This window comes from Esox lucius, chromosome 17, assembly GCF_011004845.1.
Source record: "Esox lucius isolate fEsoLuc1 chromosome 17, fEsoLuc1.pri, whole genome shotgun sequence".
In the NCBI taxonomy this organism is placed as follows: domain Eukaryota; kingdom Metazoa; phylum Chordata; class Actinopteri; order Esociformes; family Esocidae; genus Esox; species Esox lucius.
Genome location: NC_047585.1, coordinates 9,797,877 through 9,822,016, shown reverse-complemented (window position 1 = coordinate 9,822,016; position 24,140 = coordinate 9,797,877). Strand labels below are relative to the sequence as shown.

The following is a 24,140-nucleotide window of genomic DNA, read 5'->3' as shown; positions in this document are numbered from 1 at the left end:
GAGAAGGCCATAAAGCGTGTGTGTTTCAGGCTTTTGATCCAGCCAATCTTGTGGTCTCCGCAGCTGGTTAAACAGGCTCCTGTACATAACTACAAGGTCAAATGCAATAGTATTGTCTTACCAGAGGGTCCAGGGTGTCCATGGAGCTGGGAGGGGTCTCCTTATTGAGGGGCCTGGCTGAAGCCTCGCTGGGCTGGACAGGGCCTCCCCCGGAGGCCATGCTGGGGGGAGGCAGGTGGAACAGTTTGGCCTGGTCCTGTTGAGCTGACGGCCAGGGCAGGGTGCCCCTCACCCACTCCACCGGGTCCTCCCATACCGCCTTCTGACCACGCATCTGTGGCACAAAGCCACCACACTGTCACACGCTGGACCACGGGCTAGGTTGCTCAAACCATGTAATCCCTGTCACAGTCGACTGTCGCGCAACATGTTCTGACTACGGGGATGGGCGGCATGCAGCAAACAGATGTGGAACCAGGCTGATCACTCACCTTGATCCCATCCTTGGCTCCTTCCTGCAGGTAGGGGATGATGGAGAGGTTCCACAGGTCGATGAACCAGGAGCGGAACTCCTCCACGGTCACAGGACAGGACAGGAAGAAACACGGACCTAAAAAGGAGAGGGATGGAGAGAGGGAGAGAAGAAAGAGAGAGAGAGACCATATCAAATCAAAACAGGCTGTGACTGAAGACTAGAATAAAATCTCTGATAATTATATTCCTGTATTACAACCCCTCCCCCCTTTTATAACGCAGTGTTTTGGTACCGATGAGGAAGTCGGAGGTGCTGTGTTTCTCCAAGAAGGTGTGCAGGTGATACCACAGCTTGGGCACCCAGTCCAGCACCCTGAGGAGGTCTTCATTGGCCAGGCTCTTCTCGTCCTCTGCCTCCGCCTCCATCAACTTCCTGTGCAGGTAGCGCACAAGGAAGCCATTGGCCGGCTCAACGTTATTGGAGAAGGTCACCATCCTGGAGGTTAGGGGACGGTCAAAACATGGGTAATGTTGAATGTATCATATAGTATCATAAATGTACCAATATAATGTACCCCAAAATTTCATGCAATGTACCTCTATGGGCAGTATAAACATTTAAATATGCATCAATGCATAGATGCATGACAGGGATATAGCCTTATTTCCACTGTTTTAAGACTAAGTAAAAACAAAAGCATGAAAAAGCAACACGAAAACTCAATTTGGTTCTTCATTCACCTGAAGCTGAGGTGCAGACCATGGTTTGGAGTCATCTTTACAGGCTGGTTGGTGGTTCCAATGATGTAAGGACTGAAAGAAACACACAGTCATCAACAATGTTCTAGGAAGGTCTGGAGCGATGTTTGACAAAAGTTTACATTTCAACTTTGGCTAACTGTGTTCCAAATCTGCTCACCATTTGTGGTACTTGCAGGTTAGGGCCCCATTGACCAGCTCGCTGATGGAGGCTGCATCGTGGATGTCATCCAGTATGACCACCAATGGGATTTCAGCTGTACTGGTTTCCCGATCAATCTGATTGGCTATGTTGGACAGGAAGAGCTGGAGGTCCTGATGAGAGAGATGAAGAGAGGTTGATGTAAGAGGATTGCTTTTTCTTGGTCCAGAGCTGTAACATGAACAGGCTTTTGTGTACTAACCAGACCGGGGTTTAAATAATTGTGTATTTGAGTCTCTTATAAAAAATTAAAAAACAGTGTATTTGAATATTTTCAACTGATCAGCCCAAACCAATGTATTTTCCTTAAATATTTGACGAATTTCAAATATCTAGGATAAATGCATGTGGGTGTACTTGATTTCCAAATACATTTAACAAAACACAGCTCAAAACAGTTAAGGGAACACGTAATCATCACAGTATAACACCAAGTCAATTAAACTTCAGGGATATGAATCTGTCCAGTTAGGAAGCAAAAGAAATTGTGAATCAATGTCACCTGTTTTGGTGCAAATAAAAGTGACAACAGGTGCACTGGAAAAGCAGCAGCAAGACAACCCCCCAAAAAGGGAATGCTTTTGTCCTCACTATTGGTAGCATGAGGCAGTACCTGCAGCCCATTCAGCTCCTCCATAAGTGCTGTTACAAGAAGGTTTGCTATGTCTCCCAGTAAAGTCTCAAGAGCATGGAGGAGATACCAGGAGACGGGCCATACATGAAGAGAGCTGGTCAGGGCTGTAATAGGGCATCAAACCAAGCAGCAGGACCGCTATCTGCTCCTTTGTAAGAGGAGGAACTGGAGGAGCACTGCCAGAGCCCTAAAAAATTAACTTTAGAAGGCTATTGGTATGCATGTTTCTGACCAAATTGTCACAAACAGACTCCATGTGGGTGGCATGAGGGCCTGATGTCCTCTAGTGGGACCTGTGCTCACAGCCCAGCACCACGCAGCTCGACTGCCAGAGAACACCAGAATTGGCAGGTCCACCACTGGTTCCGTTCTCTTCACAGAAGAGAGCGGATTCAAACTGGGTTCCTCTTGGTCCAGGACAATGCCCATGCTCATGTGGCCAGAGTGTGTAGGACGTTCCTGGATGACAAAGGCCAATTGACTGGCCCTCACATTCCCCAGACCTGAATCCAATTGAGAACCACTGGGATGTTATGTATTGGTGCATACGACTTGGCTAAGTAGCTCCACAGACTGTCCAGGAGCTCAGTGATGCTCTGATCCAGGTCTGGGAGGAGATCCCCCAGTAAACCATCCACCGTCTCATCAGGGGCACGGCCAGACGTTGTTGGGAGTGCATACAGGCATGTGGGGGCCATACACACTACTGAGTCACATTATGAGTTGCTGTGATGAAATTCGCGCAAGTTGTAACAGCCTGTGATTTCAATTGTTTAGTAGATTTTGAATCCAGTTCCAGTTTGAATCCAGTTCTCAATTGATTGGTGATTTTTGTTTCCACTGACTGTTGTTACGTTATTTTGTTCTCAACGAAATACACAATGTACAGTAAAGACTTTGATCATTAATATATTTCATTCATCGAGACCCGATGTGTGATTTCAATGTCCCCACATTTATTTTGAGCAGCGTACATTCCGAATATTCAACTAACTACCTTTTAGATATACAGGTGCTGGTCATAAAATTTGAATATCATCAAAAAGTTGATTTATTTCAGTAATTGCATTCAAAAAGTGAAACTTGTATATTATATTCATTCATTATACACAGACTGACATATTTCAAATGTTTATTTATTTTAATTGTGATGATTATAACTGACCACTAATGAAAATCCCAAATTCAGCATCTCAGAAAATTTGAATATTACTTAAGACCAATACAAAAAAAGGATTTTTAGAAATGTTGGCCAACTGAAAAGTATGAACATGAAAAGTATGAGCATGTACAGCACTCAATACTTAGTTGGGGCTCCTTTTGCCTGAATTACTGCAGCAAGGCAGCATGGCATGGATTCGATCAGTCTGTGGCACTGCTCAGGTCTTATGAGATCCCAGGTTGCTCTGATAGTGGCCTTCAGCTCTTCTGCATTGTTGGGTCTGGTGTATCGCATCTTCCTCTTCACAATACCCCATAGATTTTCTATAGGGTTACGGTCAGGCGAGTTTGCTGGCCAATTAAGAACAGGGATACCATGGTCCTTAAACCAGGTACTGGTAGCTTTGGCACTGTGTGGAGGTGCCAAGTCCTGTTGGAAAATGAAATCTGCATCTCCATAAAGTTGGTCAGCAGCAGGAAGCATGAAGTGCTGTAAAACTTCCTGGTAGACGGCTGCGTTGACCTTGGACCACAGAATACACAGCGGACCGACACCAGCAGATGACATGGCACCCCAAACCATCACTGACTGTGGAAACTTTACACTGGACTTCAAGCAATGTGGATTCTGTGCCCCTCCTCTCTTCCTCCAGATTCTGGGACCTTGATTTCCAAAGGAAATGCAAAATGTACTTTCATCAGAGAACATAACTCAGCAGCAGTCCAGTCCTTTTTGTCTTTAGCCTAGGCGAGACGCTTCTGACACTGTGTCTTGTTCAAGAGTGGCTTGACACAAGGAATGTGACAGCTGAAACCCATGTCTTGCATACATCTGTGCGTGGTGGTTCATGAAGCACTGACTCCAGCTGCAGTCCACTCTTTGTGAATCTTCCCCACATTTTTGAATGGGTTTTGTTTCACAATCCTCTCCAGTGTGCGTTTATCCCTATTGCTTGTACACTATTTTCTACCACATCTTTTCCTTCCCTTCACCTCTCTATTAATGTGCTTGGACACAGAGCTCTGTGAACAGCCAGCCTCTTTAGCTATGACCTTTTGTGTCTTGCCCTCCTTGTTCAAGGTGTCAATGGTCGTCTTTTGGACAGCTGTCAAGTCAGCAGTCTTCCCCATGATTGTGTTGCCTACAGAACTAGACTGAGAGACAATTTAAAGGCCTTTGCAGGTGTTTTGAGTTAATTAGCTGATTAGAGTGTGGCACCAGGTGTCTTCAATATTGAACCTTTTCACAATATTCAAATTTTCTGAGATACTTAATTTGGGGTTTTCATTAGTTGTAAGTCATAATCATCAAAATAAAAAATATTTTAAATATATCATTCTGTGTGGAATGAATGTATACATTATACACGTTTCACTTTTTGAATGGAATTACTGAAATAAATCAACTTTTTGAAGATATTCTAATTTTATGACCAGCTCCTGTATTTATATTTTTAAAACATATGAATACTTTTTGAAAAGCCAATTAGAAACATACTGAAATGTTTTTGAAAAGCCAATTAGATCTTTCAAACAATATTTGAACCCAGGTCTGGTGATAACGTTACTGACGATTAGTTGTGTCATGACTTAACGATTAGCTGGGTGGAGAACCCCGTACCCACGCGGTTGCAACCTCACCTTGCACGACTGGCGGTGCATGTTGAAGTTGACCACGAGGCCGTCTGCGACTTCTCGACCGCTGCGGTCCACCAGGTACTCCGCCAGGCGGGAGGTGAGGTAGGTCTTGCCAGTGCCACTGGGACCGGACATGATGAGGCGTCTGTGTTTGAGCAGCAGACTGATGTAGTGCTGAGTCATGGGCTTGGGGATGAGGGTCTCAAATACCAGGCTGTCCACACACTTCTCCTTAAGACCTGGAGGACAGTGAGGTCGCCGAGTTTTAGTGTCCGAATAATGGAAAAAAAACACAGGGTTAAATATAGACTGTTTGCTGTTTTACCCAGCTCTATTGAGTTTTGGCCACACAGTCAGATCCCTGTATCTGGTGGACTTATGTTACTGAGAATGTTGTTAAAAATAACCCAGGAAAATAATGAGCTGCTATCTTGGCTCAAAGTTTGAGGAATTATTCGGGAAAACATTTCAAATCAAACGTCTTTGACAAATCAGTGGTGGGGTATAATGACCGGTTGGATGAAGGGCTTTCCAAACAGCCCTCAGCTGCACACAGAGACACAATGTACACGTAGAGATATGCCAAACTACCCAGCAACTCCTTCAGGTGCTAAGAGAATCCACTGTTCTGTGGGGCTTTCTGTACCAGGGTGTCCATCCATTTCTATGAACAGTTTCTACTCAACAAATCTGACCACATCACATGTCTTCTCATAAACAACTCAGAGACTGGAAAGCAGGTTCTGAAAATAACTTGACCAGAACGAGAGTAACGAGTTGGTGCCCCCTGCCCCAAAATGTCCTCCATACACCCGCACCTATACTGACATATCACCCCCAACATTTGTAGCGTGTGTGAATGTGTGTGTGTGTGTGTGTATGTTTCTACGACCCGTGCCAGCTAGGTCGAACATTCTGAGCTGTCTCACTCACACTAAAGCTGCAGCCGGATCACGTTGCTCTCACCTGTTTCTTTCCCATTCCCTTGCCTGCCCTGTTTCTTTCCCATTCCCTTCCCTGCCCTGTTTCTATCCCATTCCCTTCCCTGCCCTGTTTCTTTCCCATTCCCTTCCCTGCCCTGTTTCTTTCCCATTCCCTTCCCTGCCCTGTTTCTATCCTATTCCCTTGCCTGCCCTGTTTCTATCCCATTCCCTTGCCTGCCCTGTTTCTATCCCATTCCCTTGCCTGCCCTGTTTCTTTCCCATTCCCTTGCCTGCCCTGTTTCTTTCCCATTCCCTTGCCTGCCCTGTTTCTTTCCCATTCCCTTCCCTGCCCTGTTTCTTTCCCATTCCCTTCCCTGCCCTGTTTCTTTCCCATTCCCTTCCCTGCCCTGTTTCTTTCCCATTCCCTTCCCTGCCCTGTTTCTTTCCCATCCCCTATCCCTGCCCTACAGCATTCCTGCCCAGCCAGGTGCAACAGGCTGCCTGCACTTCCCCATCCATTTGAAATCCACTAACATGGTATAACTGATCCACCAGAATGACCCTGGTATAGATCTATGCACACTACCGGTCTAGGAAAGTCTCCAAGAACTAAATGGGTCAGAGAAAGCTCATTGGCTAATGCGTGTCTGAGCCTATGTTTTCCTATGGATTTCGTAAATGGACAGAGGGGAGCAACACGTTCTCTTATGTCAATAACAACGCCTGGAACTTAGCAAGACGGTAGAGGAATAGACACCCTGAAAGCTCTCAGCCAAGCCCAGGTTCAACACTCTGGCACACGGCGCCAGGGGTCAGAGACCAGGGGGAGATCCAGTTGGACTAATAACGAGGCAGACGAAACACCAGCCAAACATCCATCCTACTTGATATCCCTCACGACATGTTAGCATTGAACACGACAAGCAATCCAAATATCTGGAAAGCATAGGAAGCGTTGGCCATTAATCATGATGTATCTTCAGAAAACATTCCTTTCATCATTGTTCCGTTTGGAATGTTGACAATACTGTTGGGTTTATGAAACTAATTAGGGCATGCTGTGAAAGTGAAGATTGGGAGAACTCCAAACACTACAGGACCTCTGAAGAGAGTGGACAGGAATACCAGAGCGAAGTAAAGGAGGTGAATGTCCATTATTCCAAACACATGTTTTCCATAAGCCGGAAACATGTGTTGCTTTGACCTTTCGGGTGAACATGGTGTCTGTTGACTGCCTGCTGATCCCAAATAGATTTAACACAAGATGCTATTTGTGATGAGTCTTTTACTAACAATAACAGAAAATAAATGGGTTGAATCAGTTAACATAATTCAGATCAGAATAAAGTTGGACTGCCCTCTAAAAGTTATTTGAAATGCAGAAAGAAATTGCCTGGGTCCAAATTTACAGAAAATACTTTCCTGTTTCACGGTGTAAAAGGAAATTACGTTTCTTTAAATCCCGCTGCTGGACATTTTAATGGTTTTATGGTGTAGATCATTGTTTTAACACATACTGTACACCATTGCTTCAACAATCAATGTTTATCTCCACTTTTCCCAATTACCTGTGGATACATGTTGGATTAATGTATCTAATTATCTACTAACCTGAACCTGTATTCTATCCCTAACCTAAACCCTTACTCTAAACCTAATTCTAAACCTAACCCTAACCTTAGCAAGCAGTTGTTTATCAACTGATAGTTTGTTTAAAGACTGTTGAACGTTTGTTGATAGTATTACTATCTACAGAACATCTACAGATGGAAATTCGGACTCTCAAAATAAAGTGTAACCATTACTTTTGTTGAAGTATTGGTTTTTCAGTGTTAAGAGTTCAAACTGCACCTGCTAGCAAAGACGCCTGCTTTATGCTAGCGAGTGGCACCAAGATAATGTCCCAATTAACAGCACGGTTATTAAGATTTTCGTTGCCTGCTAACATTGGCTACTTTATATGGGAGACAATATCGCTCAAACTTAGCAAGCACCTTTGCATTGAATGAGTACATTGGCTACTGCAGTGTTTTAGACTGGCTGTACCTTGACATCGGTTGCCTATCAAGTGTTACGTTTCAAAACACCTTGAACTTTAACTTGAATGCCGGCATAAAAACAAGCACAGGTGCACACAAAATGCAAGTATGCGAGATTATAAAACAAGAAAATATCTTGTCTGAGATTGTACCATTATGATCCTGATTAGGTGCTGACCTTTGAGTGTGACGGTGATACCACTGGGTCCCTTGGAGACGCAGCGTGATGGTTGACTCTCTGGCAGCTCCTCCCCCAGAACCCTCTTTATGTGGCTAATGGTGTAGCTGTAGATAGAGTCCGGGGAGAGGCCCAGGCTGGAGGTGGGGTCCACCTTGGCCACGTACACCTGGGGAAGGAGAGCAGGGCAGGGGGAGAAAACGAGACAAGTTAGAGAGGAGGGGAGGTGGGACATATTGGAGTAAAATGGGAAACGCAGGCACTGGTGAAGAAATGCATACGGAGAACTTTCAGATACAGACGTGAACATCCAGCGCAAACGTTGTTTTAGCCAAAAATGTGTCCAAACGGAAGAAAAAAGTGTTACTGTATTAAGAGCTTGGCGGTTTGACCCCACACAGAACCCTACACCCTTGCCTTTGCGTTGTCAGTTAAACCTACTGGAATTATTGATTTGTGTTTTGTTTTCGCATCTACAATAAAATCTACTTTTGCATGTGGAAGGAGTTTTTTCCTCAGTCGAGACTTCCACTGGAACTCACCTTGAAAGCCTGGCTGACGGCAGAGTCCAGCATGGGCCAGTCCATTCTGCCGTTAACCCTCACAGTGCCGATGAAGAAGTCTTGCTGTTTTACCTCCTGTTGAAGGCGGACAGCCGCAGGGTAGAGTTTCAAAAGGTTTAGCATCATACATATTATAGATTTCCACATTAGGCACCTGTAGAAATCACTCAAATAATAAAACATTTAAAAAAGCATACATCTTTGAAGACACGCGGGTTGGTCACGCAAACCATCACCCGGACACGCGTGTCGTCCCTCTGAGAGGTGACAGTGGCCACGTCTGTCTGGAATACGTCTGTTGAGACAGAGTAAGAGTGAGAGAGAGGGAGAAAGAAGACAAGAGAGGGAGGGAGAAAGAAGACAAGGGAGAGAGGGAGAAAGAAGACAAGAGAGGGAGGGAGGGAGGGAGGGAGAAAGAAGACAAGAGAGGGTGGGAGAGAGGGAGAAAGAAGACGAGGGAGAGAGAGAGAGAGAGAAGACAAGAGGGAGGGAGAGAACGAGAGATTGATTGATTGTAAAAGTAACAAACAATATCCACATAATATTCAGTCAAATTAAATATGAATATCTATTATGATAATAATATAATATGACCGTATTACATTATTTATTTGAATGTCATTGATTCTAGGTTTTCTGAATGAAAAGTGTTACTAGCCGCCAGGCCTCACCAGGGGGGCTGCCTTCTCCCAGACTCATGCTGAAGGTCTTGGTCAGAGACATGGCAATTGACTGGCGTGGCGACGCGCTGCCCAGCGATGCCAGTCCGGACGACTGGGAGGTGGAAGTGGACGGGCCACCGGTCTTCAGCTGGTCATTCTCAGCTTTCAGGTTCTCCACTGTCATCTGCAGGCGGGAAGAAACGCGGTGTAGAATAAAGGGGGCAGTTCAAAAACAACGTTAGATGTCCAAGGGGGCCAACACATGAACTCTGACCTGCATGTTGGTCATGGCCTCTTGCAGTTGTTCCAGCTGGTGGGCGGAGCTTAGGGCTTCCAGGCGAATGTCAGTCAGCTTCCTCTCCTTCTCCCACAAGGCAGAGCGCAGCGTCGACACCACCTTTTCGTCCTCCGGCGGCTCCTCGCCTCCTTCGCACAACCTGGGGACGAAGACGACACCGGTGCTTAGTCTGACCGAAGATGGCACGTTTGTAATAACTTTTTATTATAAAAAAATATGCAGATATATTATGGAAATGAAAACCTAAAAACTGTGCTAAAGTTGGTGGACCTGTAAATAAGTTGTACCATTCTCCTGATTGTTGAGTGTCCCCATCTATACTCTCCACAACTGTGCGCCACAGCCAATGTCCAACTAGCTAGGGGCCAGCCTATAGCTATAGGCTAACAATAGCCTCAGGAATGCTATGGACATTTCAATCCATAACAAAAGCAACCAGAAATGCATAAAAAGGTAGCCTATTTTCAGCCGGCTGTCATGTTTCAGTAGGCCTACATGAGTTTATTACCGTTTTAAACTGCGATAATGAACTAGCAATGCAGATAAATGTAAGGCAGGCCACATAATAGGCTGTTGATTGAATGCTCGTGGATGCTCAATTAAGATATGTATTTCTACCTCTTGAACTAAATAACTATATCAATAAATAGGCAGATTGATCTTCAGTCCAGTAGTTGGCACTTATAACATTTGCTCTTTTCTTTAATAAAACAATAGTTTCCAATTATTTCAACAGCCTCTGCTACAGCTGCAGATGAATGACTATTGGTGTCCGGAGTGATGTGGAACGTCCCAACGAGGATGGGCCAAAACCGTTGGTTATGTTTCTTTGTTCTTTTTTAAGGGGCGGGAATCAAACGGTTACAGAAAAAAATAAACCTATGTCATCTGATGAAGTGGTTCCATCTCGATAACCCCTAGTTTGAATTTCACCATTACGATGCAATTTTGGCCCCGCAACTGTGTCAAGCGTGTCTCAGCTGAAAGCAAAACGGTACTCAGACTAAAGGAGAACCCAAGGTGGTCAGGATGTGTGCAGAAAGGCTGTACCCTGAAGAGGTGGCTGAGACAGAGGACCTCATCGAGGAAGGAGGATCGTACTGATCCCCATCCCCGTCTCCTTCGTCGTGGTGGATGGTGATCTTGGGGGAGGAGGGGGCAGAGGAGTCCGGGGTGGCTATCTCCTCAATGTCAGCGTACAACGCAGAGAGCTTGGAACCCTTCTTGCTGAACGCCTTGTTGAAGGAACTCCTCAGCTGCGCAGAGAAATACAAGAACACAGGTTGAAGCGACGCATTGTCTGCGGACAGAGACTGATGAGAGAGGCCAGGGAGAATAACTTCTGTAGCCTTTCTTTATTCCATAGGTCAGCGGTTCTCAAAGCTCTTCTGGGGCCTCCCCGGCCGGTCCATGTATTAAATGTAGCCCTGATCTGGCCCTCCTGAATCAAGCAGCCAAGGGCCTGATAATTAGTTAACTAGGTGATTCAGGTGTGCTAGCTCTGGGAAACATCTAATACATGGAACGGCTGGGGAGGTCCCAGGAGAGGTTTGAGAAACACTGCCATAGGTAGACAACTCTTTCCCTTGAGTGCTGCAGGACCTGTAGGATTTTAATTCAATTAGTCGTCAGTTCTTCCAGGTCATTAATGGAAACTCTTGGGAAAACGACCCCATTTCACTTTGGGCCACCCCTTCATATGTATCTACGGTGTAAATGTTTCAAAAAATGCATTCAGGTGGAAAGTTGTTGATGTGGGGGACTAAATATTGTTTATGAATATTCATTTTGAGGGCAGGTCAAATTGTTTGAATATTATATTCCCACATGCAATTGTGTTCTGGAGGAGGAGCAACAGTATCACCCTCTTGCTGTTACCCGAATCCCTGCTCTGATAGGAAGACGTGCCTCTAAATAAAAATGTAAATGCAGTTAAACCAAAAACAAGAGCGTTAGATTGGCTAACAGAATAAACCAGTATATAATCTTTATAATAATAATTCAAAATCATAACCAGAATTCACATTTGAGGCCAAGACATCTGTGTTTCTCTAAGGAAGACAGATTATTAGTGATAGTTACTGTTTGAATCAAATGTCCCTACAGCACTCCAGGACTACAGTTGCCTACCCCTGCTGTATTCATTCAGGCATTCGACTTTAATCAGAATAACAAACAGGGGTCCTCTGGTCTATTTGGAAGTTATTACTTGGCTCTGATTTGAATTAGAATGTTCTTCTGATGTGAGGCAAAGTAAATGTGAGAAGCCTGATCTGCTCCCAGTGTCAGGATGCTAGCTTTAAGGCAGAGTGGAATTAACCCAGCAACTTTAGTTTGCAGGGAACAGAGCGAACTGAAATGAGCATCAGGCGATGACACAGAGAGGATCGTTAGACTTTGTAAGTAATGTCCAGTCAGGGGTAAGGAGGAGAGAGAAGCTGTCCCGTGGTAAAAGTAACAGATGCAAACGATGAAAGAAACAGATGCAAACGGCCCTGATGAGCCATGAGCGTTGATCAGGCTGTACTCATTTGAGTTGATGGGAAAGTAATGACCAAATGAGGAGGGAGGCTTTCGTGTTCATTTTCAAATGCTGAGCTCAATTTTGAAATTGTAGGCAGCCAAATGGTTTGAATTTGAAATGTTTCCAGAGTTTTTGAAACTTGACAAATTTAAAACAAAATTGTATGATTTTAATACAACTCATGACAAAATAAAATCCTGGCTTGATATGCAATAAGAGGAATGTCACTCAAGTATAATGGTTGGGAGGACTAGAAATCAACGAACAAAGGTGTTTTGTCACCTTCATTCACCAACTTTCACCCTAGCTTCGATTAAGCAGTATATCATTTTCCTTTCTGGACATGAAACAGAAGATGAATACAGAATTTGACATCTGAATTACATTTGATCTCATTATTTATATTTTTGGACATTTCCCTGCCTTATATCTGCAGTAAATGTTATTCATATGAATGTACAGTTAGTGAATAAAGTGGAGTTAGCTAGGTTTAGAATGGATGAAACACCACAGAGCTTTTCCAAATAGTTAACAAGTATGACTCATCGATGCCGGGAGGATGGGAAAGGGACGGAGAGGGGGAGGAAGGGAAGAAGATATGGAGGGACTTTTAGGGGGTTATCTATTACTCACCTCAAAAACCTGAATGAAATACAGTGGTAGCAGGGAAGCATGAGAGAGAGATCAGAGTCATACTTAGTTTCAGATTTGGAGAGAGAAAGGTAGAGAGACAGAAATATAAAAAAACGGAGAAATATGGAGGCAGGAAAAGACAATAGAGAACGAGACAGAGAAAGACAGACATAAAGAGACCGAGAGATAAACAGAGAGAAAGAAACAGATAAAGACAGAGAGAAAGAGAAAACTGGAGACCCAAAGGAAAAAATAAGGACAGCAGGAGAGAGCCAGTCAGAAAGAGAGGAGAGAAAGTGGCAAAAAACTAAACAGAAACAGAATAAAGTAAGATAAAAAAAACTGAAACTGATGCAGGACCACAGACCTATCGAAAAAAGGGGCTGAATGACTACAACAATTTTAAATAAACTATTTACAATGCACATTTTTATAGCTCCAAACAGCTCATGAAGCTTTATGAATACATACATTAACAGTTTATTTACCCACATGGACTGTTTATATCCAGTTCAGTGGAAAACACCTGGTTAAGTGATGTCAAAGAATACAAATTGGAGGTTTTGGACCCCTGGACACAAACAGGCCAAACAAAAACCCATTGGTCCACAATCCTGGAATTACGTAATACTAAGGACATTGGCCCTCATTCATAGAATATTCTCAGAAAATATCTCAGATTCAAGCGAGGGAAGAGATGTACGATCATCTCCAAGTGTGATTTACACAGTGTATCTTGTCGGCCTTTACTTGTCTTTTGTTTCAGTTGTTCTGTCCCGTGTAGTTGTGTAGTGTTTCTTATGTTATACTTCATGTTTTATTAAATAACCTCCATTCTCCCTCAACCATGACAGAACTATGCCAATACTATAAGCATGACTGACTTGTGATGATGGTCTTATTGCGAATCAAGCATTATATTATTTTCGGATGTTGGTTTACATGGTCTCTGACCAGATGTGAGTTTGTTCGTAAGGATACGATAAAGATAATATTGGTAAACCCCAGCTCGGTCGGTGATATGATCATACAATAAATGATGGAGGTTTCATGAATGAGGACCATTGTCACTAGTTAGAGGCTCCCCTTACAGAACCAGTACCCAATTAGAATCTTCTATTTGCAACTGTTGAAGGTTCTGTGTGCTCACCCAGCTCTTCTTTTTCTTCTTCTTGGCCTCTTGCTCTTTCAGACTGCCCATGCTGGAGTGGCTGGTAACGCTGTTCAGGCTGGAAATGCTCTCGGACGAGTTCTGCCTTTTCATCTGCAGCTCTGGCGGGACAACGGCAAGTTTAACAGGTGCAGAAAACCAGTTGTGGATATGTGGGGTGAGTTGATGTTGTCAGCCTTGGCTCTTTACCTTTAGGGGTTGTGTCGGGGTTGCTGAGAGCCACATGGATGATATCCTGGGCCTCTGTGTTTTTTGTCTTCAGGATCTCTATGGTCTCCTTCAGATCAGTCAACTCGGAATCCTAGAAGGAAACAGGAGCAACAAATAACAATAATGTAAAGAAGTTGGCTGCTGCCAGAGTTGCAAAATTCTGGTTATATCCCCCAAATTCCATGTTTTTCAGAAATCCAAGAATCTAAGGAGGATTCCTGGAATCGGGACAGGATAACAGTCTGGAAAACCTGGGTTTTGGAAAATATCCAGAAATGTTGCAACAACTCCCTGGCAGTGGACTATTTTGTAGATACTCTGGGCTAATGTGCCTCGTTAAGCAGCTGACAGCACTTAAGGGCTAATAGCTTAACCACGCTGAATCCCAATCACATAAACAGGGAAACTGACTGTGGAATTTCTATGGAGCCCTGGACCACTGAAAGCCTTGAAGGATTGTATTGGCTGGTGAAAACACGATCTCAGCAGCATTCCAACCTGTGGCAAATTTATAGTCACTGGCCCTGTCCTCTGTCCCTGTCCATGTCCCTGTCCTCTGTCACTGTCCATGTCTTCTGTCATTGTCCCTGTCCTCTGTCCATGTCCCTGTCCTTTGTCACTGTCCCAGTCCTCTGTCACTGTCCTCTGTCATTGTCCCTGTGCTCTGTCATTGTCCCTGTCCTGTGTCATTGTCCCTGTCCTCTGTCACTGTCCCTGTCCTCTGTCATTGTCCCTGTCCTCTGTCCCTGTCCTCTGTCATTGTCCCTGTCCTCTGTCACTGTCCCTGTCCATGTCCTCTGTATTTTTTACATTTTAGAAACTTTAATGAGTAGGTATTAATTGGTTTAGGCAAGGTAATTATGAAACATCATGACAGTTTGTTGCCAGTCATATATTTTGGTATTTTAACAGTAAATAGACTTCCATTTTCCTCTCTCTCCTCATTCCTTTCTGAGTGTGCTGGGTGACAGTGTGCAAATTTGTCTGTGAGAGTTTGTGAGTTATAGTTGCAAGCCAAGCAAGTTACTAAGTCTAGCCAAGTTAGTCATATTATTATTCATTTATTATATTGTTTTAGACTTGTCCCCACAGATCCCGAAATCACTCCCCAACTGTAAACACCAGAGACGGCTAGAGAGTGATGCTCATCAGGACGGAATGATGGAGCTGCATTTACCGGTACCTTCTGCTCCTGGCTGACCGACAAGCTCTGCAGACGGGACGTCATCAGCTGAAGACTCTGCTCGAACGCGGCTACCAAGTTAGCCTTGAGAGAGAGAGAGAAGGAAACATATACGGCGGGAGAAAGAGAGAGGGGAGAGGGGGAGACATGAAACGAGGGAGTGAGACGGGTGAAGGAGAGAGGGGAGAGATTGACGGGGGAGGCAGAGGGAAAACAGAATGAGTCACCGCAGTGCAGAGGCCACAGGCACCACAGGGTCACTGCACATCAAGCAAATGGTGTCCTCCGTCTGCAGAGAGGGAGGGGTGGACGGCTGGGAAGATGGGGTGGATGACAACAGGGAGGAGAGGTGAGCTGAGTGAGTGAGGGGCGACTGGAGCGCGGCCTCTCCAACCTTGTGAAGCATGGTAAACCCATTCTGATCCCTGATGTTTGCATGTGGCTCAAATGTACAACCACCAGCCATTCTGACATCATGTGATTTTGTATCTTTACAAGGCGAGCATTTCCTTATATATCTGGCAACGGCCAATTGTTACGGCCGTGGGAAAGACCGGATGCTTATTGAACAATTTAGTAGGCATTGAGGCCTGGCTGGCTGGCTGGCTGGCGGCCACTCAAACCAGAACCCCGGTACCAGGTCAGCTTGAAGGAGAAGATGGGAGGTCAGAGAGAGAGTCATGCGAAAGTGAAGGACAGAGGAGGGCGAAGAGGGGTTGATTGTATCTGGAAGCAACACAGTCCAACAAACCTGGCCTAGCTGCTACACCCAGCATCCAGAGGTGCGGGTCAGCGGCCAGCAGGGAGGGGGCAGCAGAAAGTCCAGAACCGGCGGTCAACACAGCCGACAGTGGAGGAGAGAGGGACACTGGCGTTAGGCCCGGGATCAGACTCCTTGCACACGTGCGCACGTACGAGCACACACACCCACACACACAACCTTGAAACACATGCACAGACATTGGACCAGGGAGACTATTCAACAGTAGTCCTTTAATATAATAAAGATGTATTCAGTGTTATTCCTTTTTTGAATATTTGTTTTCATTTTGTTAATCAGTACTGAACCAAGGTCTGTGGTCCTCTCACACGCACACGTCAGCAGTGACACACATGTTAAAGCAGAAGGGTGTTTCCTCTGAGCTGGGTTAGTATTTCAGTCACCTCTAACTCTCTCTAAGACATGCACTCCACATTTTGTGTGCAGATGCAGATCGTGAAGGTGTTAGTTTTTTTGATCGGTGTCTGTCCGGCTTTGAAGAGAGTGTTTACTAAAACAAATGCAGTGTCACTCACTCTCTTAAAGGTGCACTCTGGTCACATGTTCACATTGAATCTGCCAAGCTCCTCCAAAAAACTCACTATCCTCGCTTTGTGTAAGGGTGACCTCATCCTGTCTCGCACACATCATCAGTGATCAAAACTCCAATCAAAATAAAGTGAACCAATCGTACATTTTAAAGGTGGGACTTTCAGCTAGAAGGAGATCCGATAGATGATCATGTGACCAGACCGGCTCTTTAAGCATCTATTATGTGAACCATCTGGGAGGAAGGCTGAGATGTGTGACAGGTGAGAGAGGGGAGGGGCAGGTGATGGGAGGATGGGGGGGAGCTGGAGAGTAGAAGGGCAGAGACAAGGTGCATGTGTGTGTTGGGGGAGGTCAGCGTTACTGATGTTCCTTGTGGAGCCTATATGTCCCCAATCTCCACCAGCATCGCTAGCTGAACTCGCTCCCGGGGGGGGGGGGGGGGGGGGGGGGGGGGGGCTAACCATTGCAGTCAAGCCAACCTCAACCGCCATGCACATCTATGGCTAGGCCAAGGTGTCAGTCAAGCCCATTTCAGAAAATGATAGGATAAGTCTGCTTATTAGCTACAAAAGCGGTCCAGGGATTTTTTCCAAGTGATCTTACATTGCATGGTAACCCTAAATAACCAATACCCATTATTATCCATCTATTGCATTACTGTAGTTTCATTTGTAAGGAGGTTGTTTTGGTCAACGAGTCAGATGGCTTTCAAGTTGGCCAGTAAAGACAGATACATGACTCTTACCAGAATCTCACTCATTCTCTATTCGCTACCATCCACCCCGTGTTTGACACATACACAAACAATTGCTTTCTTCTTATGGAAGCCAGACAACAGATCCTGCAACAGTGGTTTGGAACGAGTTGCGGCTGCTGCCGGCTCATATCCAACTATAATAAAATCACAGGAGAGCATAACTGAAACTCAACAGGACCAAGGTGCTTCAGGGGTTGCTTCACTAGCCAGCAACATACAGCAGGTAGTCTGCTAGCCAGCGCAGCCGCTGCTTAAACCATCAATATAAGAACTATCAGACAGTGCCAGGGGTGTATCTACGGCCAGACTTGAGAGACATGTCAGAGCAAGGGTTTGTTGTTGGGCAACAGGAGATAAAATATTGGAATCAACAAATATTGCCACCAGACTAAAGTTCAGATTTCAGGTTGAAACGTGAGGAGCCTGTTCTACATACGTTGGCAGACAGCTGGGTGGTGAGGTTGGCTACTTTCTCCTGGGAGTTCTCCAGCTCGCGTCTCAGCTTGCGGATTTGCTGTGAAAAAGATGACAACAAGGCCCTTTTAGGAGAAAATTGCAGGCAAAGAGTGTGACCTTTTTCGTTATTAATTCGCTGACAGGAAAATGTTTTAACCGCATACAGTGTTTGCAACAAGCCTCCCAATGCATGATGATGCTTGAGGTATGGGCTGGTGCTGAGGTGCATGACACAAACTGAAGCTCACGAACGGGAGAGGATGAGATTAAATGGGTGGAAAACATTGAGCAGAAGGATGCAGGACTGCGATGCGGCCAGATGTCAAACTACTCAGATGTAAAAAAAACAACGTTTTGTATCATGAAACACGGCTGAATGGATGACTGATAACAAAAGAGATGACGTTTCGGGAAAATGAAGAGACCAATGGGAAAGTTTGAGTGCAGAACACGTTAAACCTTACCTCTCCTTGTATCCTTTCCTCAGTCTTAGAGAGCGAAATAGGACGAGAGAGAAAAACGAAAATAAACAGAGAGTAAGCCTGGGAGTAGGTTATGGTGGGTTCAGTTGGTCTCATGGTAGTTCTGTAAGTCCACCTTCAGGAATTGCTGTACCCGGCCAACCCCTAGCGGGGTCCGAATAAGTGAGACTTAGCGGTTCATGAGACGTGCAGTTTTCTATACACTGTCGTTCAAATGCTTGGGGTCACTTAGCAATGTCCTTCTTTTCGAAAGAAAATCACACTTCTTGTCCAATAAAATGACAGCAAATTGATCAGAAAAACAGTGTAGACATTGTTAATGTTGCAAATGACAATTGTTGCCGGAAACTGATTTCCAATGGAATATCTACGTAGGCGTACAGAGGGCCTTTATCAGCAACCATCACTCCTGTGTTCCAATGGTTTGCTAATTCAAGTTTATCATTTTAAAAGATAAATTTGAAAATTGTTTTGCGATCATGTTAAAACACTGCTGAAAACTGTTGATTACAGAAGCCATAAAGCTGGCCTTTAGACTAGTTCAGTATCTTCAGAATCAGCGTTTATGGGTGTGATTGCAGGCTCAAAATGGTCAGAAACAAATATCTTGCTGATAAAGGGCATCACATATGTAGAAACTCCATTGAAAAACCTGACATTGTCAGCTACAATAGTAATTTACAACATTAACAATATCTAACCTGTATTTCTGATCAATTTGCTGTTGTTTTAATGGAAATGTTTTTAACAAGGACATTGTTTAAGTTACAAACTATTGAATGGTAGTATATTTCATTTCAACATGTCGTTAAAGAGATTAACACAACTCTATAAACAATGGACAAAGGTTGGAAAAGGAGAGAGGTCGTATTTTTGAGGTAAGAAGTCATAGGCAAACAGCTTTTAAGCTGTTTAAGCTCTGGAATGCCTCGGTGGAAGTTGGCACAATATTGCACCTCTTGTCAGGCATGTTTTCAATCAGAGAGAGGGAAACTACATGGCCGTATTTGCACAGTTGGTTGGTCGGGCCTGGCGATATTCGGGTTGGATTCAACACAGTCACGTCATTGTTGAAGGAACCAGCAGTTATAATCACGAAAGTACAGTATGTCATCTGTGCAGGAGAAAGCAGAGCCCCAATCGTTTCTACATTATTATTAAAGAATTGTAGAACTTACCGAGGAATAGTTGGAAGAAGCGTTGGATGCCAAGGACAGGACAGAGCCATGGACTGAAAGAGGCAAATTGAGGCAAAACTTTGAACAGGGTTTTGTATTGAAAAATGTTATATACCTTTTTCAACCATAATGCTGGACTCATCTGTCCTTGCTCCGATTTGTTATACCTAGTAAAAGTCCTACTGTACATGTTGATTAATGAAAAGGTATGAATTAGTATAACTGTGACAGTATATAAACACTTGATAGAAAACCACATAAAACATAATTTTACGCTATAGCTCTCATGTACCCTGCATCTCTCTCACCCCCCTGCATCTCTCTCACCCCCTGCATCTCTCTCACCCCCTGCATCTCTCTCACCCCCTCTGCATCTCTCTCACCCCCCTGCATCTCTCTCACCCCCCCTGCATCTCTCTCACGCCCCCTGCATCTCTCTCACCCCCTCTGCATCTCTCTCACCCCCTCTGCATCTCTCTCACCCCCTCTGCATCTCTCTCACCCCCCCTGCATCTCTCTCACCCCCTCTGCATCTCTCACCCCCTCTGCATCTCTCACCCCCTCTGTATCTCTCTCACCCCCTCTGCATCTCTCTCACCCCCCCTGCATCTCTCTCACCCCCCTGCATCTCTCTCACCCCCTCTGCATCTCTCTCACCCCCCTGCATCTCTCTCACCCCCCTGCATCTCTCTCACCCCCCCTGCATCTCTCTCACCCCCCCTGCATCTCTCTCACCCCCCCTGCATCTCTCTCACGCCCCCTGCATCTCTCTCACCCCCCCTGCATCTCTCTCATTATTGTGCTCCCTTCCTTGTTTATTTGAATGTTGTGAACATATCCATCCATTGCATATTGCAATGCCTCGAAACTGGAGGATATAGCTGAGGTATTACTACAAAAACAATCACTTATACTGACCGATAATATGCTACTTTTCCCCTCCGTACTTGGCTGTTTACAGTTGTTGCCGCTCACAAAGAAGCACAGCTTGATGGGCGTAGCAACAGTAACAACGATAGGCGGGGCTTTCGCGAAAGGTCAATCATAACTCCTACATGCATTGTACATTAATATTAAACATCTGTCATAGGGCGCAACCAAAATACATTTGTTTTAGAATAAAATATGTTTTTGAAAACCCTGTAACGCCTATTGTATCATATTTGCTACATGAGTTCCTGAGACCTCGGTCATCTGTGAAAACATTTGCTTGTGGAAACGATGTAAAAAAATTTAAACTTGTGTATTAGCCGCACCCATGAAGATGTTTACAAAATCTGTGTATAAGCCACGACTAATAAACAGGGAATTATGGTATCACTCCCCGTATCCATCCATATCACTCCCTGTATCCTTCGTTCAACCAATATGTACAGTAACATAACAGACAAAATATAATAAGACTAACTGTGACTAACTGTCACTCAACTTCATAGCAGGCAGTTAGTGACAAAACGCAGCAAAGGTTCTCTACTAAAAGGAGTGGCCCTGTTTCATTATCTAAGAGCTGTTTGATGCTTGATTACAGGTTAACATTTTGGGAGGTACTGTTTTTTAACTGTTTTGTATTATGTGGATTTTTAGAGGTGAAGTGCAGCTCTAGTTGTGTCTCTTGTTATTTCATACGCAGTGATCATATGGCCTTTCCTCAAAAGAGAGCCAGGTTTTCATGTTCCTAGCCTTCTCAATGGCAAGGCAGTGCTCACAGAGCCTGTTCTTCGTTAAGGTTTTTCTAAGGTTTTGATATGTAACCTTGAGCAAAACCGTTTCCCATGGTGAAACTGGGACAGATAACACTGCATTTTGTTTTGTGTTTGTTTTTTATGACTGTGTTGCAACTTGGTTTATTGTTATTGACTGGATGGTCAGGTCCTGAGGCTTCAGCGTTTTCCTAAAACAACCGGTTTGTGAACTGAGCGCCAGAACCAGTTGAATGACAGCACTCTTTTCTTTACTTAGCTCTTGGTACTGTAGTGCTTGATAATGATGAGGGTGTCACTGTATTTTAGATGACAGCAACATGTTAGTGTTCTACATAAATACTGAGATGAGTAATGCTTATGTTCAAAATGCTGTTTGTGCGTCACAGGTTGCCCTTTTCTCATGGCAACGGGTCACCCATCTTGCTGCTGTGATTGCACATTGCGGCATTTTGCCCAACAGACATGGCAGTTCACTGTTTGATTTGATTTCAAATTCTTTGTGGTTCTGTATGATCTGAGGGAAATAAACAAAACCGTCTGGCTCAGGACGCTCTCATCTACGTCCAGGAGAGGGGGTTTCGAATCACTTCCTTATGGCCTGTGTGAAATTTAACAGCTGTTTTCTGGATTTCGATAATCACTGGCTATAGAACTGATTCAGCTCGGCATGCATTATCTGGGGTTTGACTGAAAAAGTACTATGATAATAATCTTTGCAAACTTTTCATTTGGGTGTTTATCCTATTTTGTGAGTCTTTGGTTAAGTGGATCCCAGACCTCTCAACCATAGAGAGCAAAGGGTTCTACAACTAACTGGAGTATTTTAAGCCGGACCCTGATTGGGATGTTTGAGTTTTATGTTTTTGATGGCAAACAAGGCTCTAATTTTGTCTGTCTCTCGCCATCTTTATCTCATGATGTCTGTCTCTGTCTCTCTTACTACCTCCGTCTCTTGCAGCTGCCTGTCTCTGTTGCTGCCTGTCTCTATTGCAGCCTGTCTTTTCCTAGCCTTAGAAATAGAAAGATATACAGTATTTGTATGTATCATGAATATATTATATGAATGATGATATGTCTGTCTAGGTCTCTTACATGTGCTAGCTGTCTCACAGTCATCCCCGGGCTCGCGGAAGGATCCGGAGCGCATCATGCTCTTGGGCCGGTCGGCCAGTGACATGCTGCTGCCCAGCGGAGAGGAGCCATACAGGTCGCAGGCTGCCTCATTGGTGGGGATGCTGTTGGAGCGGGTTATCCTGGGGGCACAGATACCGCTCGGGATGGGGGCAACTGGGAAGACAGAGGTTGACACGGGTCAGCGGAAGACTGGCATGCATACTGCGTAATAGGGAACATGCATACTTGTCCAAACACACACACACACACACCCTTGGGGAGGCACATAAGCCATGATGACTCAGTGTAAGGAGACACTTAGGTTCCTCAACAGTGGGTTATAAATAGCATCGCCTGACCAGGAGCGCTTTTCCATCTCCCACTAAATCTGTATTTCTAGCCCAAATGTCATGACTGCAAGTTATAATATAAATATATAAATATCCACACTATATTTAACTTGCGTAACTTGGGTTGATTTACCTTTGCTAATCATAGATGCGTTTCAAGGAGCGTTAGCAACCAAGGTTAATATTCTAAGTAAATTCATGTGGTTGCTAGCTTGATATTAATGTCAACCTGTCCTTGAAACCTATCAAATGCGTCTGCTTTGAAATCAAGCTATTGAAATCAGCATCTATTTCACAGAGTCACTCTGTCAATGGTCGGAGCTGGAGGCCGGTGGACTGAGACTCACCCACATTGGTGAGGACAGCCTTGCCAGAGGATAGGTGGGGCATGTGGTTGGGGGAGGGCAGCTGTGGGGGGCTCTCACTGTCTGTCAGGCTCACAGCTGTGTGGGAGTGACGCCTTTCCTTTCCCTCCGACTGACTCTCCAACGGACCGGAGCTGTAGCGACTGGAGCAGAACATGGAGGAGGCAAAATTGCGTTACGAGTCTGAGAAAATGAAACTACAGACATTTTTGGGATTTGAAACAGTGACTGTGGTGGAAAACAATTTGGAACTTACTTGACATAACCTAATCCCTTCTTGGGTAAGGTGTTCCTGTCCGTTTGCAAACTAGTCAACAAAGAAGAAGACAACAAAAGTGACAATTTCTGGTATCAAATCATATAAAACAGAGTTAAACCTGTAGATTTTTCTATCAAAGACTCTATTAAAGAATATCTAAGGTCATACAGTAGAGTTAATGACAAACTGTTTATTTGCAATGCAGTTGTTTTAAAAATATTTTCTACTTGTGCATTTTACTGCTTCGAGGCTATATCTTTTATTCAAGCGGTAAACATACATCAAGAAGGCATGACCTTTGATGCAGCAGAATATTGTGGAGCGCCCGATAAAAACATGGTTACCCAACCCATAGTCAATGTGTGGCTCCTGTGGACACCCACCTGTCTGGGAGATTAAGGGAGGTCCTGCTCCCTGCGCCCCACGTCCCTGTGCCCCTTGTCTCCTCCCTGTCCTGGGATTCTGACCGGACATACCCCCCAGCGGGAGGAACGCTCATGGTGAGGGGCAGCGACTCCATGCTACGGTGCAGGCCAGACAGTTTGGGGTAGAGTAGCGGCGAGCCCCCCAGGGACAGTGGGGTCGGGCTGGGGTAGCAGCTTGGGGAGTCCAGATGCAGGACCGGGGCCGGGCTGGGGGTGAGTCCCCCCCGGGGGGGCGTGCTGCGTGACCCGGCCAGGTCCTGGAGCTTGGAGTAAGGGGGCACTTTGGGAGGGAGGTCCTGGATGGTTACGCACGAGTCCAGGCTGTTGGAGTTGACCTTGTCCAGGTGGGCCAGGTTGTGAGGACGACCCAGAGACTTGCAGCTCAGCATCCTGGGAATCAGATGCGGGACATCTCAGGAAAACATTTACCAAAGCAAATTAGTGCCACTGTAACTGAGTCCTGTGGGACTTGAGAAATGTGAGAATGT

The 24,140-nt window shown here is 44.9% G+C and overlaps 1 protein-coding gene across 2 annotated transcripts in view; it reads right to left on the bottom strand.

The window, feature by feature from the left end:
- nav1b (neuron navigator 1b) overlaps positions 1-24,140 on the bottom strand; it is a 126,958-nt gene that overhangs the window by 4,014 nt on the left and 98,804 nt on the right. Inside the window, exons 11-34 of one of the 2 annotated variants that reach the window (XM_010899261.3) lie at positions 23,611-24,042; positions 23,225-23,275; positions 22,951-23,111; positions 22,233-22,427; positions 19,438-19,490; positions 18,242-18,265; positions 17,758-17,835; positions 16,004-16,012; positions 15,253-15,336; positions 14,049-14,160; positions 13,839-13,960; positions 12,689-12,697; positions 10,582-10,787; positions 9,508-9,670; positions 9,243-9,417; positions 8,769-8,866; positions 8,551-8,646; positions 8,009-8,177; positions 4,872-5,107; positions 1,394-1,548; positions 1,216-1,287; positions 768-970; positions 492-610; positions 122-334 (exon numbers count right to left, since the gene is read on the bottom strand). In XM_010899261.3, the coding sequence (XP_010897563.2) occupies positions 122-334; positions 492-610; positions 768-970; positions 1,216-1,287; positions 1,394-1,548; positions 4,872-5,107; positions 8,009-8,177; positions 8,551-8,646; positions 8,769-8,866; positions 9,243-9,417; positions 9,508-9,670; positions 10,582-10,787; positions 12,689-12,697; positions 13,839-13,960; positions 14,049-14,160; positions 15,253-15,336; positions 16,004-16,012; positions 17,758-17,835; positions 18,242-18,265; positions 19,438-19,490; positions 22,233-22,427; positions 22,951-23,111; positions 23,225-23,275; positions 23,611-24,042 (3,235 nt within the window). Of the gene's footprint in view, positions 1-121; positions 335-491; positions 611-767; positions 971-1,215; positions 1,288-1,393; positions 1,549-4,871; positions 5,108-8,008; positions 8,178-8,550; positions 8,647-8,768; positions 8,867-9,242; positions 9,418-9,507; positions 9,671-10,581; positions 10,788-12,688; positions 12,698-13,838; positions 13,961-14,048; positions 14,161-15,246; positions 15,337-16,003; positions 16,013-17,757; positions 17,836-18,241; positions 18,266-19,437; positions 19,491-22,232; positions 22,428-22,950; positions 23,112-23,224; positions 23,276-23,610; positions 24,043-24,140 lie in introns of both variants that reach the window. The other variant, XM_020055711.2, reaches the window with a different exon arrangement.